The 13,408-nt window shown below is 39.1% G+C and overlaps 1 protein-coding gene across 1 annotated transcript in view; it reads left to right on the forward strand.

Moving 5' to 3' along the window:
* The window catches only part of LOC134654988 (midasin), a 54,862-nt gene that overhangs the window by 15,491 nt on the left and 25,963 nt on the right, over positions 1-13,408 (forward strand). The window contains exons 15-20 of the mRNA XM_063510444.1: positions 88-593; positions 759-935; positions 1,358-1,770; positions 2,027-2,166; positions 11,853-12,079; positions 12,747-12,961. Of these exons, the coding sequence (XP_063366514.1) occupies positions 88-593; positions 759-935; positions 1,358-1,770; positions 2,027-2,166; positions 11,853-12,079; positions 12,747-12,961 (1,678 nt within the window). The remainder of the gene's footprint in view (positions 1-87; positions 594-758; positions 936-1,357; positions 1,771-2,026; positions 2,167-11,852; positions 12,080-12,746; positions 12,962-13,408) is intronic.

Below are 13,408 nucleotides of genomic sequence, written 5' to 3' on the forward strand. Positions count from 1 at the left end.
CCAATCAATCGGTAATCGATCAAATAGTGATCCATGGCATTCGAAGAAGATGCTAATACTAACACCTATCTCTTTATTTATTCATAGGATTGCCGACACTTTGCAAGATCAGTGCTTGCCCCCAAATCGATAGCAGATCTGTCAAGTAACCTACGAAGAACTTGTAACGAACTATTACATATCTTACAAACCAATACACTTAATAAAACATCGATGCAACAAGCTCAAACAGTTTTAAAAGAAACCGCTTCTTGGCTGTATTCAGTGAACGCGTTTTACAAGAAAATCGAGTCGACATATTCCGACGCCTTCCCAGACTTGGCTAAACCACTGCAAAGTTCCGTATCAGAAGTCATCCACAGCGTAACATCGTTGAGTGATTTAATCAGAGAATTGGGGGCTAAAATCGAGCAGGGGCCGATTCTAAACGAAGTTATTAATGACTTGATGGTGTATCCGAATGATATTCCGAGTAAAGATGAAAAGACGAAGTCTTTGAACCGATTCGTGACATCCAGTGTTATGCAGTTGTTGAGCAGGAATATTATAGCAGCTGACGGTGACACGTTTGATGTTGAAACCGAGTGTATGGAGTAAGTAATTGCATTTAAATTAACTTTATTTTAAGTATTTGTTTTTAAATGATATCGAAGTAATACGAAGAAAAGGCCTTGCCATTTATTAATAGATTACCTTCACTCTAGTTGGTGCTACCGCTTTCTGATAATGTACACTCATTTTACCTATGTTTTTGACAGAATTTTAAAAATGAATCTGTCAGAGATTAAAATGTACTGCACGGCCGCCGAGCGTGCGGATCGAATGGCGGTGAACAGCGTAATGACGACTTTGAATAGCATCGTCAAGACCTGGGACAAGCAGCAGAGAGATATCGAGAAGAAGAAACAGGACGACGAAGCATTATATGTAACGAAGTAAGTGTTAACGTTTAGCAATTTTGATCTTTAAGACTACGCGTGTAAAGTTTCGATTAAGTAATGTCGTAAGTTTCCAGTGTCATTACCGAATGTGCTGTGCTATTGCAATTTCAACCGTGTGAATTAGAGAACGGGAGCTATTTGTCTGCATATTTTGTTACTTGCTATTATTTGTTATTAGCGGTAGCTACATTAGAGAACAATGTTATTGTTCAGAAGATAATCTCTCAAGTACTAAACGGTCAGTTTAAAAAGGTTTATACCATTATGCGGGCCTTACGATTGTTTGCATCTTATCAGGCTAATGGAAAAAATTAAGAGTTGGAGAAATCTGTCTATTTGTTTACTGAGAATGTGTTAATAAATGTAGTTTTTATTTTATTTGGTCAGTATTTTTTTTTACATTTGTATTTTTACAGATCAAAATGCGACGACGTAGACGAAGAAACAGAAGCGTATCAAGAAATCTTAGAAATGTTTCCTTCCTACTCTGACCATGACTTTGCCGAATTTAAGGCACCAACTTTAGAACAAAAGAAACTCAAACCGCCAACAGACAAAAAACCGAAATACCTTATAAGCCCCGAAGACGTTTCCCTAATTTACAAATGGCATTCAAACTTCGTTCGAAATTTGACTTCGGCTGAATGGTTACCCTCTCCAAAGAGGATGGTAGGGAATAATGTCATCAGTCCGTTGGTGCAGAGGTATCCGATATTTAGCCGGGTCATGTCAAATGCCTGGGAGGCGTTGGATGCTGAATTTGAAGGTGCGATGACACCGGGCTTGATGGTGCTTATTTCTCAGATTAAGGAGAAAATTGATGGGATTGGTGAGTATGCATAGCGTAGATGACTTTCATAAGGTTTTTATTTAAATATATATTTATAAAATTTTCGGCTACCCCCAAAGTTAAAATAAATAAAAAATAAAATACTACTCTACTGATATTGGTCCATACATAGTTGTGGGTAAAGTAGAATACAATTGTAAGTCAAAATTCAAACTCTATTTAATACATATTCTTACTTTTAGGATTTGTTTTGGACTTATAAACAATGTATACCCTTTACTTACGTGTTTTACAGAGACGAGCAACCATAAGATTGACTTTTACCATTCCCCATGGGTTTCGGAAACTAGACAATGCCTGCCTCTGCTACGGCGAGTCAAAGAAAGCACGAATGCGCTGCTAGACCAGTGGCCGGACTTCCCTACACTGAAAGACGTAAGTAACATAGTTAACTTACCAATCTTAAACCTTATTTCAACGAGATAAGGTCTTCCAGTAATCAGTTAAATGTTTTTGAAGTGAAAACTTCTTTAGCGGTGCTGTGCACTTTTTGAGGTGGGGAAAAAATGTTAAACTCGCGACAGGTCACGTGTCCGTCTTACTGATCGAAAAAATGTTACAATGTCATTAAGTTTTTCTTTATTGATTTAAGTGCCATCTAGTGAGTTTCCCTCTAACTGGTAATAATATAACTCGAGTACAAACAGTGATGTGCTTAGGGGTTTCAAGTAATGCGACGAAATAACGCTAGATGGCGTTAACCTCAATTATACATAGTGCTGCAGACATTTTGCACGAGTCATTGAGTTTTCACTTCTGCCGGCACTCCCGGAGTGCAACCCGTTGTTTTTTTGTAACACCAAAACACCAATGTACCTGTTAAATCCGGAAGGGATTCAACCAACTTTATCTATGGGAGAGCTGTAAACCTATTATGCCTAACTCCTACTGCCCTAGTCAACCCTAAACAACCCTAATTCCCTAGCCCTACCATAGATTCAGTTTACATATAAATAAATATAATAAACAGGGATGTCTGCACCTTTGCGACCTACGGGTACAGACGGAAGGTTGGAAGGATATGGGTAAACGGGTTTTGGATAGTCACTGCTAGTTACACAGACTCATGCAACTAATTAAGGCGTGAAGGTGTCTTATGCCACAGTGACGGAGAGTAACCTGGTTGATGAAGTAAACACGGAGTCCAAATGAGAAAAGAGCGTTTATTTACAATGATTATTCTATTTATACAAAAATTCTGCATATGAGTGATTCTATACAATTAAAAGTTACGTTCGTGTGCGTTTCCGTAGTCGGCGGTTTTGTTGTCCCAATTTGCTCTGCTGCTGATGTAGTCGTATGTTCAACGCACGTGAACATTCTGGCGCGTCTCCGGAGCAGGATCAGTGTATGTTTCCAGCTCGTATAGTTCTAGTGCGGGCTCGTTCTGTCGTCTCTTTGGAACGGCGTAGATGTGTGGTGTGGTGGGGCGCCGGGTTGCAGGCTGGACGCTGCCGCCACTGGGTTGAGGTTGGTCGCTGCCACCACTGGGTTGAGGTGGCTCAGGATTGTAGTCGCTCGCCGGTGACCATGATCGTCTGGCTGCCGTTGCTCGTAGTCCCCGTAGCACCTTTGGACCAAAACAATATATTAGTATCGTTATAATTATGCATCCTAAAATAGTCGAAAAGCTAGCTACGTAGGTTTGGGTAGTTATGCTACTCCAAACAGTATTGTCTAGGGTTGTTTGTAGGGCAGTTTCTTTATTCTTTAACTTAGTAAAAATATCTAATGAATTGTCTAATACTTGTTCTCTTGAAATATCTTTATGACTATGAATTAACGTTTGATTAATTAACTTAAATTTAGCTACTTTACTAAATGACTCTAACACGTTTGTTAGAGCTAATCTCTTGGCAGCTAACGTAGTCGTAATTGTTTTTATAATACAGTTTTCTGAAATTCGTATTATTCCTACGTCATGAATCATAATTTCTTGCCTCTGACCGTCACACACAATGGACACAGTCTCTGGGTATCTAGTCAAATATAGCCAAGTGTTTGTCATCTGAAGTTGTTTCCAAATGATATCGCTAGGTATGTTATAACTGCGAATAGGACAGTCGGTAGTGTTGTCGTTTTTGGTTATCAGTTTAACAATGCAATTTTGGTGTAATTGCATGTTCTTCACCGCCAGAGGAAAACAAATATAATTAGTTAGTCTATGCAAACAGTTCTTAAATTCATCGTGAGTAAGTTGAAAATATCGTTCATTGTTATAGTCTATTCCCATAAATGTCTGTGGAATGTCCATGCTCTCAAATGTTCCGTTACTATTTTTCTTAGGAATCGGGGTAATGTGTACTAACATGTATTTTGCCTTTTCTGCTATGGGATAATAGGCTAATACTTGAATGTGAGTTTCGTTTTCGGACAATCGCGTACGAATCAACTGAGTCTGAATGATATTTAAATTTGACGGTAACTTGCTGTTCGCTTTGGTGATAATGTTTGCGACATTTTTAGGGTTCAATACACTGTATATTGTTGCTTTTGAAATGTATATCTGCACGATCCCCGAATAATAGTCAATTATTTCCTCAATGTAGTTGTGTGCCAATTGGTAAGATTGAAGTACTTGTATTTGAATAGTATTACTGTTTATTGACTTGTACCATTTGCTGTTTTCATTAATGTAGGTCATTGCTAGGTTAAGCTTCGTCTGAAATCGTTCTAATTTATTTCTAATCCTTTCTTCTGTATCGTTAACGGTTGAGATTGTCGAGATCATAAATTTTGTTTGATGATTAGCAGCATCTATTAGCTTTTGCTGGTTTTTTTGCAAAGTGTCCATATTTTTGTACACTTCGTCATTGACCCCGAAAACTGACGTCATAAACTGGCCCAGTAATCCTCTTTTTTTCCGAGTGTGATTAATTTCGGTTAAGTATTCGTGAACTTTTTCAAGTTTATAAACTTCTTCTTGCAAGTGGTGATAATACTGTGTACAGTAAGTTTTACTTTCAATTGACGTCGCGTATTTACATAGCGCCTGAAATTGGTTTGACACGTCTTTCGTCTTGTTTAAATTTTCTTCTAACATGCGTCTTTCGTAATGTAATTCGATTCTAAATGTTCCTCTATCTAGAGTCGCATTTCCCATTTGCTCAATATAGAGTCCTGGGCTAAGGTTCTTGATTGTGTAGTTCGCTCCTGTGAGACTACACAATGACAACATGGTCAAACACATTGTCATCCAGTAATAAAAGGCTCCTTTATTCGTTGTATAGTGATTTGTCGTATATTTGTTTGCGGTTGTGGTTTTGGCAGGCGTTTTACTCGTTGCTGTCTCTAAGTTTTCATTAACTGGTAATGGTATAAGTGTGTGGATGGCTCGTTTCTGGTCGGCTCCCTGCGATCTCTCCAGAGTTACAACCCTTGTCGCTCCGTCGTTTCCCGGGTGAATGTATTTAATTTTTGCTAAAGGCCATTTGCTAGGCGATATGTTCTGGTCTTTGATTAATACAACAGTACCGATTTTTAAATTCTGCTCGTTTGTTTTCCATTTATAGCGTTGTTGTAATTGATGTAAATATTCTTTAGTCCAGCTGTTCCAGAAGTCTTTCTTCATCTTATTTACGAGTCTCCAGCGGTTTAATAAGTCTGTGTTTGTGTCAGATATAGGGTCGGGTACGCCTACTGCTTCTCGACCGATTAGAAAGTGACTTGGAGTCAATATAATATTGTCGTTAATGTTGTCCGACTGTATGCACAGAGGTCTGGAGTTCAGGCATGCTTCAATTTGGGTCAAGAATGTGGCCAGCTCCTGATATGTTAACGTGCTGTCTCCTATCACTCTTCGTAAATGATGTTTCATTGACTTGACTCCTGCTTCCCAAATTCCTCCGAAGTGCGGGGCTGCTGGTGGTATAAAATGCCACTGCGTGCCAATGTTCGTTACTGCATTTTGAAACTGCGGTGATTGAGTTATGTCTAGTATTTCTTTATGTAGATAATTGGCGGCTCCTACAAAGTTTGTACCGTTGTCGCTGTATATATGTGTCACTGGGCCCCTTCTAGCCATGAATCTACGTAGGGCTGCAATGAAGGATTCTGTGGATAAGTCTCCCACAAGCTCCAGGTGTATAGCTTTTGTAGCTAAGCAGATAAATACTGCTATGTATCCTTTATAGGACTTGTGACCTCTACCTTTCATTGCTCGTACTTGAATTGGTCCCGCATAGTCACACCCTGTATGACTAAATGGAAATGATTGCGTTACACGTGGTTTCGGAAGGGGTCCCATTTTCTGTTTTGCTGTTTCAGCCTTGTATCTAATGCACTTTACGCATTTATTTATGTAACTTTTTACTTTACGTTTTCCGCCTAGTATCCAGTATCGCTGTCGTATGTATGCTAATGTCAGCTGATTCCCGCCGTGCAATGTTTGCATGTGCGCGTCGTGTATTATTGTTTTCGTCACGTGATGATCATATGGTAGTACTGCAGGATGTTTTTGTTCGTACGGTAAGTGCGAGTTTTGTAATCTCCCACCGACGCGTATGAGTCCAGATTCGTCAATGAATGGGTCCAAACTTGAAAGTCGATTTCCTTTTGACAATTGTTGTCCTTTTTTGAGCATTTTGTATTCTTGTTGGAAAGCTTGAATTTGTACTTGTTTAATAATGTGTTGTTTAGTTGCTTCGATTTCTTCACACGTCAATTTCTCCGACATTTTTTTGCGTCGTATAAATCTCAAACAGTGCGAGATCACTCGTACCATTCTTTGAAAACTTGAAAATCTGTCATAAATTTTACTTGGGTCTTCCGGCAGTGCTAAAATCTGGTGACAGTGTTTAATTTCTTCTATTGGGTCAGGTATAATTTCTGTAATTATATTTTTGTTTGTTTGTAACCATTTTGGACCATTCCACCACAACTCGTGATTCTGCAATTTACTGGGTTCGATGCCTCTTGATATGATATCTGCTGGGTTTTCTTCGGAGATGACGTGGTTCCAAATTGCATTTGGTAAGGTTTTTTGTATTTCCGACACTCTATTTGCTACAAACGTTTTCCACCTGTCTGCTTCTCCCCGAATCCATCCCAGCGTAATCATGGAGTCTGTGTAACAATACATTTTCGTGTCCTTGCAGTTGAGCGCTTTGTTTACTTTATTCATTAGTTTCGTAAGAAGAACGGCCGAACATAATTCTAGACGTGGAAGGGTCGTTTTATGTTTGTTTGGCGCGACTTTAGTTTTTGCTTGTAATAATGTTATTTTGTACGTGCCATTCACTGTCACTCGTCCATAGACGACTGCACCGTAAGCTTTTTCCGATGAGTCACAAAATCCATATAACTCGATGCCTGACTCATCGTAATGGATCCACCTTGGTATCTTGATATTTTCAAGTGTTTTTAATTGTTGTTGAATATTATTCCATTTCGTTATAATGTGATATGGAACTTTGTCACTCCAGTCTATTCCAAGAGTCCAGATTTCTTGTTTTAAAAGTTTCATAGTGATTGTAACTGGTTGTAGCCAGCCGTGAGGGTCAAATAATTTAGCGATCTCAGAGAATATAAATCGCTTTGTCGGTTGAGCTTCTTCGGTTATGGTTATTTTAAACTGAAATGTGTCTTCTTCTGGCGACCACATGACTCCTAGTGACTTCCTTGCTTCTTCCAGTGGTAACTTAACCATTTTGTCGTTTGTGTTTTGGGTGGGAATTTTTTCTAATAATTCGGCACTATTTGAGGACCACTTTCTTAAGTTAAATCCTCCTGTACGCAACATGTCGGTTAATTGGGTCTGTAACACCCTTGTTTGCTCTAAGTCGTTCCCTCCAGACAGGACATCGTCGACGTAAAAATCTTCTACAGCGACTTTGCTTGCTGCGGGAAAGTTATGCTGTTCGTCTTTTGCCAACTGTTGCAGCGTTTTGACGGCTGCGTATGGTGCGCAAGCCGTTCCATACGTCACTGTGGTTAACGCATATTCCTCTATTTCTTGTTGAGGAGTCCACCTCCATAATATTCTCTGATAAGTATAGTCTTCTGGATGTATTTTAATGAACCGATACATCTTTTCTACGTCGGCCATAAATACAAACTTATGCTTGCGCCATCTTAATAATATCGTGGCTAACTCTTGCTGTAGTCGGGGGCCTTTATGCAAGTTGTCATTAAGACTTATATTCTTGCTTGATTTGCTACTAGCGTCGAATACACAACGTAGTTTAGAGGTCAATGCCTCTTCTCGAATTACAGGCTGATGTGGAATGTAAAACTTGCCATTGTAGTAGTCTGCTTTGTTTATTTTTGTCATGTGACCCATATCGTAGTATTCTTTCATGAAGTCGTGATATTCCTGGTGTAATTTCGAATTTTTTCCTAGCCTTTTCTCAAGCTGTATTAGTCTGGCAACCGCTTTTTGTCTAGTATTCCCGTAGTCCTGGTCTGGGTCCTTAAATAAAAGTCTGACTGTATAGGTCCCATCTGGGTTTCGTTGTGTTGTGTCGTTATATAATTGTTCACATTGGTAATCAAGGTTTTTCATTTGATGGTCATCTGTGACCTCTTCTAGCTCCCAAAATTTTGAGAAGTCTGTGTCGTCGTAGCGCGTGACTAAGCTTGTCAGTTTTAGTCCCTTTGAACTTTCGGTGAATCCTAGACCGCTCAATATCCACCCTAGTTCTGTATTTTGAGCGATGACGCCGTTTTCTAGCTTGTCGAATCCAGGTAACAGTAATTTGCTGTAGTCTTCTGCGCCCAAAATAATGTCAATCGGACCTCGTTTGTAATAAGTAGGGTCGGCAAGTATTTTATTTTCAATTTTTTTATTCTTTAGTGGTTTTATATCTTGATTAGGTAATGACCCAGTAAGTTTCGGTAGTATGATCAGTGACGTTTGTAATGCGTACTCGCTTGAAAATCGTGGTCGTAATGTGGCGTCAATCTTGTAGTTCGAGGTTTTCGGCCTCTCATCGGCTATTCCTTTAATTTCTGCTTTTATTTTTTGTCTTGGGAACCCTAAAAGCTGTGCTGATTCTTCAGTGCATAAGGAAACTTCAGATCCTTGGTCACATAACACCCGCAATAACTGTGGTGACCCGTCTAACGCTGTCGTCCGTACTAAGGCTGTGGCTAGAAGCACGGTTTTTTTATTGTTGTCGGTCTTGTGAGTCGATGTATTCGTATTAATTTTTTCTGGTTGAGGCTGTTTTGGTGATGGTCTAAATGTTGACTTAGACGATCCTGGTCTTGTTCCATTTGTATTATTGTCATTACCGTAATTACGTGACTGATTTTTCGTTGATGAATAATCATTAAAGTTTCTGTGTAACAGTGTAGCATGAGCCTTACCGCATGTGTCACACTTATTGTACTTTTGGCTGACGCACTGCTTTTTGTTGTCGTGCATTAGGCAAGTATAACACATTTGCTTTTCATGCACATTTTTTATGCGGTCATTGACGTTTAGCGTTTTAAATGACGAACACTGGTGAATGTTATGCTCGCCTTTGCAATACCAACATGAGCCTTTCTTCTCACCCCATGATGACGGTTTTTCTTGAGTCCGTGGTAACGATGATCCCGTTGTGCTATATTGAGGTGGTTTGCTCGATTCCAAACTTTTAAAGCGTTTTTCCAAAAACTTCATCATTTTTTCAAAATTTTGTACTTTAGTTGGATCTTCTAATTGGTCCTCATACTTCATATTAGTGTCTGAATCCCATTTTCGACTTACAATGCGAGATAGTATTGGGTCCCACGTAGAAATGTCAATACTTTGATTTTTTAATGCCTCCAAACTTTCGTTGATACAGTCGTGCATATTGCGTAACATTTTTGCATTTGCAACTTGAATTTTTGGTAAATCAAGTAACTTGTCTATAAATGTCTGCGAAATAAGTCGCTCGTCCTTATATCGTTTCGCTAGTAGTGTGAGCGCTGCCTTATAGTTGACCTCGTTCACTGTCAAATGCTTGATTAGCTTTTCTGCCTCGCCTCGAACATGCGTCTTTAGGTATTGCATTTTTTCTGTTACCGAAATAGTACAGTCGTCGTCAATAATTTTCTTGAATAAGTCATAAAATGAATTCCATGATTCATAGCCTCCCGTGAAATATGGTATGGTAATTCGGGGTAATTTCGTCGATGTAGTCTTCATACTTTGAGTCGAATTGTCGTTTATTTTTTCTTGTAAAATGTCCATTATTGAGTCGTATTCACCTTGCGCGGTTTCAACTAAATTGTCTGTAAAATATTCGTCGTTGAGTGTACTTTGCTCCATAAGTAAGTACATATGGTTGTCGTCTATTTCTTGAAATTGTTTTTCTAGACTATTTACTAGTCCTTGTAAGTGCCATGCCGGTTTTTTCTCGACAATAGCGGTCTGTGCAGTTGATAACTTTTTCTTGAGCTGGTTAAGTCGATATTTTTGGATAAATAACTTTGGCGTCGTACCAAAGCCTTCCGTCGTTGTCTTGTCTTTTGTTTTGTGGTCTTGCCCACTTGCTTGAGGCAACTTGATGTCAATTTGTGTTTTTAAATATTTTTCGTGTGCTGCCAAGTGTTCCTTGGCCGCGTCATATGACTTTTGTATGTTTGAGTCGAAGTAACGGCAAGTTATGTATTTGTGAGTCGACATTAGTTCTTGATCTTCTAATAACTTGTGGTTTTGTAATGCGCGTTCGTAAATGCTGTCCAGTAATGCTCTTCTCTCGTCGATGTATTTCTGCGTCTTACGTGTTTTTGAGTCTTTTTTGATGTTATCCCATATCCTCTCGATATCCAAATAGTCTTTTTCTTGGCTTTTGATTACTTCGTTGATCTGCAACACGTCCATTGTGTCTTCAGTCTTCTTTTTTCTTTCTTGATGCCCTACTTTCCCTAACCTACTCCTATTTACCTACAACGTCAATACGTCAGTGACCCTGCGCCCTCGCATATAGTATGTGCAACTCAACTCTCAATCAACTGGTGGAACCCGCTTGTGGGAAGCCAGCGACCGATTTGCTACTATATGGGTACCTTCTCAGGGAACACTAACGTATAGGTACTTCAGTCCACCACGCACTGATGCTTTGAGTACACCAGTACACAGCTTTCCAAAGTGTCAGTCAGTCAAATCAAATAAGGGACAAAGAGGGCCGCGGTTCATAAGTTGCTCGAAGGACCAAATGTTAAATCCGGAAGGGATTCAACCAACTTTATCTATGGGAGAGCTGTAAACCTATTATGCCTAACTCCTACTGCCCTAGTCAACCCTAAACAACCCTAATTCCCTAGCCCTACCATAGATTCAGTTTACATATAAATAAATATAATAAACAGGGATGTCTGCACCTTTGCGACCTACGGGTACAGACGGAAGGTTGGAAGGATATGGGTAAACGGGTTTTGGATAGTCACTGCTAGTTACACAGACTCATGCAACTAATTAAGGCGTGAAGGTGTCTTATGCCACAGTGACGGAGAGTAACCTGGTTGATGAAGTAAACACGGAGTCCAAATGAGAAAAGAGCGTTTATTTACAATGATTATTCTATTTATACAAAAATTCTGCATATGAGTGATTCTATACAATTAAAAGTTACGTTCGTGTGCGTTTCCGTAGTCGGCGGTTTTGTTGTCCCAATTTGCTCTGCTGCTGATGTAGTCGTATGTTCAACGCACGTGAACAGTACCTACTACGTATCAACACTCAATAGTACAGTTGAGGAGTGTCTTTTCAAAAGGGTTTATTTTTTCTGGGAATCTATTTCTAAATTGGACCTTAAGTTTCCTTGAGCAAGGTTCTCTCTAGAAGTACCGCTAAGAAAAAAATAAACCCTTTTGAAAAGACACTCCTCAGTTTAAAAAATGTTTCACATCACATCACATTTTTGAAGAGCCTCTTGTCGGTGGAGTAGTCGCCATTCTGTTCTTTTCTCTGCCACTGTTTTGAGCTCCTGATACGTCACGTTGACGTTAGTGTTATGGCGTATGACTGAAAAGTAACCTTTGAAACAAGGTTTATATAGGCTCATTCACGCTCATCATCTTAGCTTTGGTACTACATAGCAAATGACGGTCAAAGGGATAACAAATAATACTAATTTATTTAATTCCAGATAATTGTGATAGTGGACAGAATACTAAATTTCCCTGTCACCAGCCCCGTGTCCCGTTTTCTGACCGGTTTCGAGTTGCTTCGCGACAAGATCGAAGAGTGGAACAAAAACGCACACAAAGGGAACAATTTGATTGATATATCTTTGGAAGTTGGGCAGCAGATCATTAATTGGAGGAAGCTGGAGATGGGGCATTGGAAGGAGTGTCTAAACAATTTATATCACAGGTATGAGTTATAATATTTTGTTATTTGAAGGGGTATTAAGGTTGCGATACGTGGAAGCATAGGGAAACTTATTTTCCGATGTAAAAGCTTTTTAAATAACCGATAATGTTGTACATTTTGGTTGGAAAAGTTGTTTTAATTTTAAATTATACTAATGAACCATATTTACTTGTATTAGCCATTATTTACTTGTTCCTTATGGTATTCCTAGTAGAGAATGTTATATAGTTCTTCAAGATTTTAACATCAATAAAACTCGATAGTTTCGATTAATTAGGATGAGCTTACCTAGATTATTATTGACTTGCTGCAATTTTGTAAAATAAGGATCATAACCTAATTATCGGAACCCAGGCAGTTTTCACATTTTATTTAAAATTTTAATGAGGCCTTGATCTTTGGTTAAGGTGCACACAGAGTGCGTGTGCGTAGTAATTTAAAATGGGGGGGGGGGGGTCTGGACATTTTTGGATGGTTTTAGGAGGGGGGAGGGGGGGGGGTCAAAAATCGTCAAAAATAGATGACGTAATTTATGAACAGCCCCTAAACGCGTGCTCGGCTCCTAATTTTAGCGCACGCGCACGTTTACGCACACGCATCCGGTGTATTCTGGCCTTAAAGTTTGGATAAATATTGTGAGACGTTTCTTACCATACTCGTGTTTTAGGAAACAATCCGAAGCCCACAAATACTGGTTCTACGTATACTCGGTCATCAACTCGTACTTAGACGAGACTGCAGACCATGTCCCAGCGGAGAGGGTCATCAAAGTCCTGAAGGACTTTATGGAGACGTCCAACTTGGCAGAGTATGAAGTCAGGCTGGATATACTGTTTGTGTATCATTGCCATCTAGTGCACTTTGAACGGAGTCAGAGGCGAGGTGAGTACTTTAATTTTATACTTACGTAACGTATTAAAATTTTGAAAGAACCAATAACCTACAACATCCAGAATTAAATAGGGTATCTGACTACTAGTCAAATCAGTTTCTTTTTTCGAACTGTCGAAACGATTTTGCTATTATGGAATTGGTATGAAACTCTAACATGTGACGTCACAATCAAATAACCTACTCTTTATAGTTTTATACGGGGTTTTAAAATATAAATTGTGACTAAAAATAACTGCTGTCTACGTTTCTGTATTAATCTTCTGGTGGTTAAAGCCTATTAAAAGTGACGGAGAAAAATTCGTGGTTGATGACCACGAATTTATCCGAACGTTTTAGTTTTATCCTTCCATGTTTACGAATTTAACTCGTGTGTTTTAATAAAAATTGAGTATCTAAGTTGGTTGTTATTGTACTTAAGTGTTTATGCGCGAAGCT

Source organism: Cydia amplana, chromosome 16, assembly GCF_948474715.1.
Source record: "Cydia amplana chromosome 16, ilCydAmpl1.1, whole genome shotgun sequence".
NCBI classification, from domain to species: Eukaryota; Metazoa; Arthropoda; class Insecta; order Lepidoptera; family Tortricidae; genus Cydia; species Cydia amplana.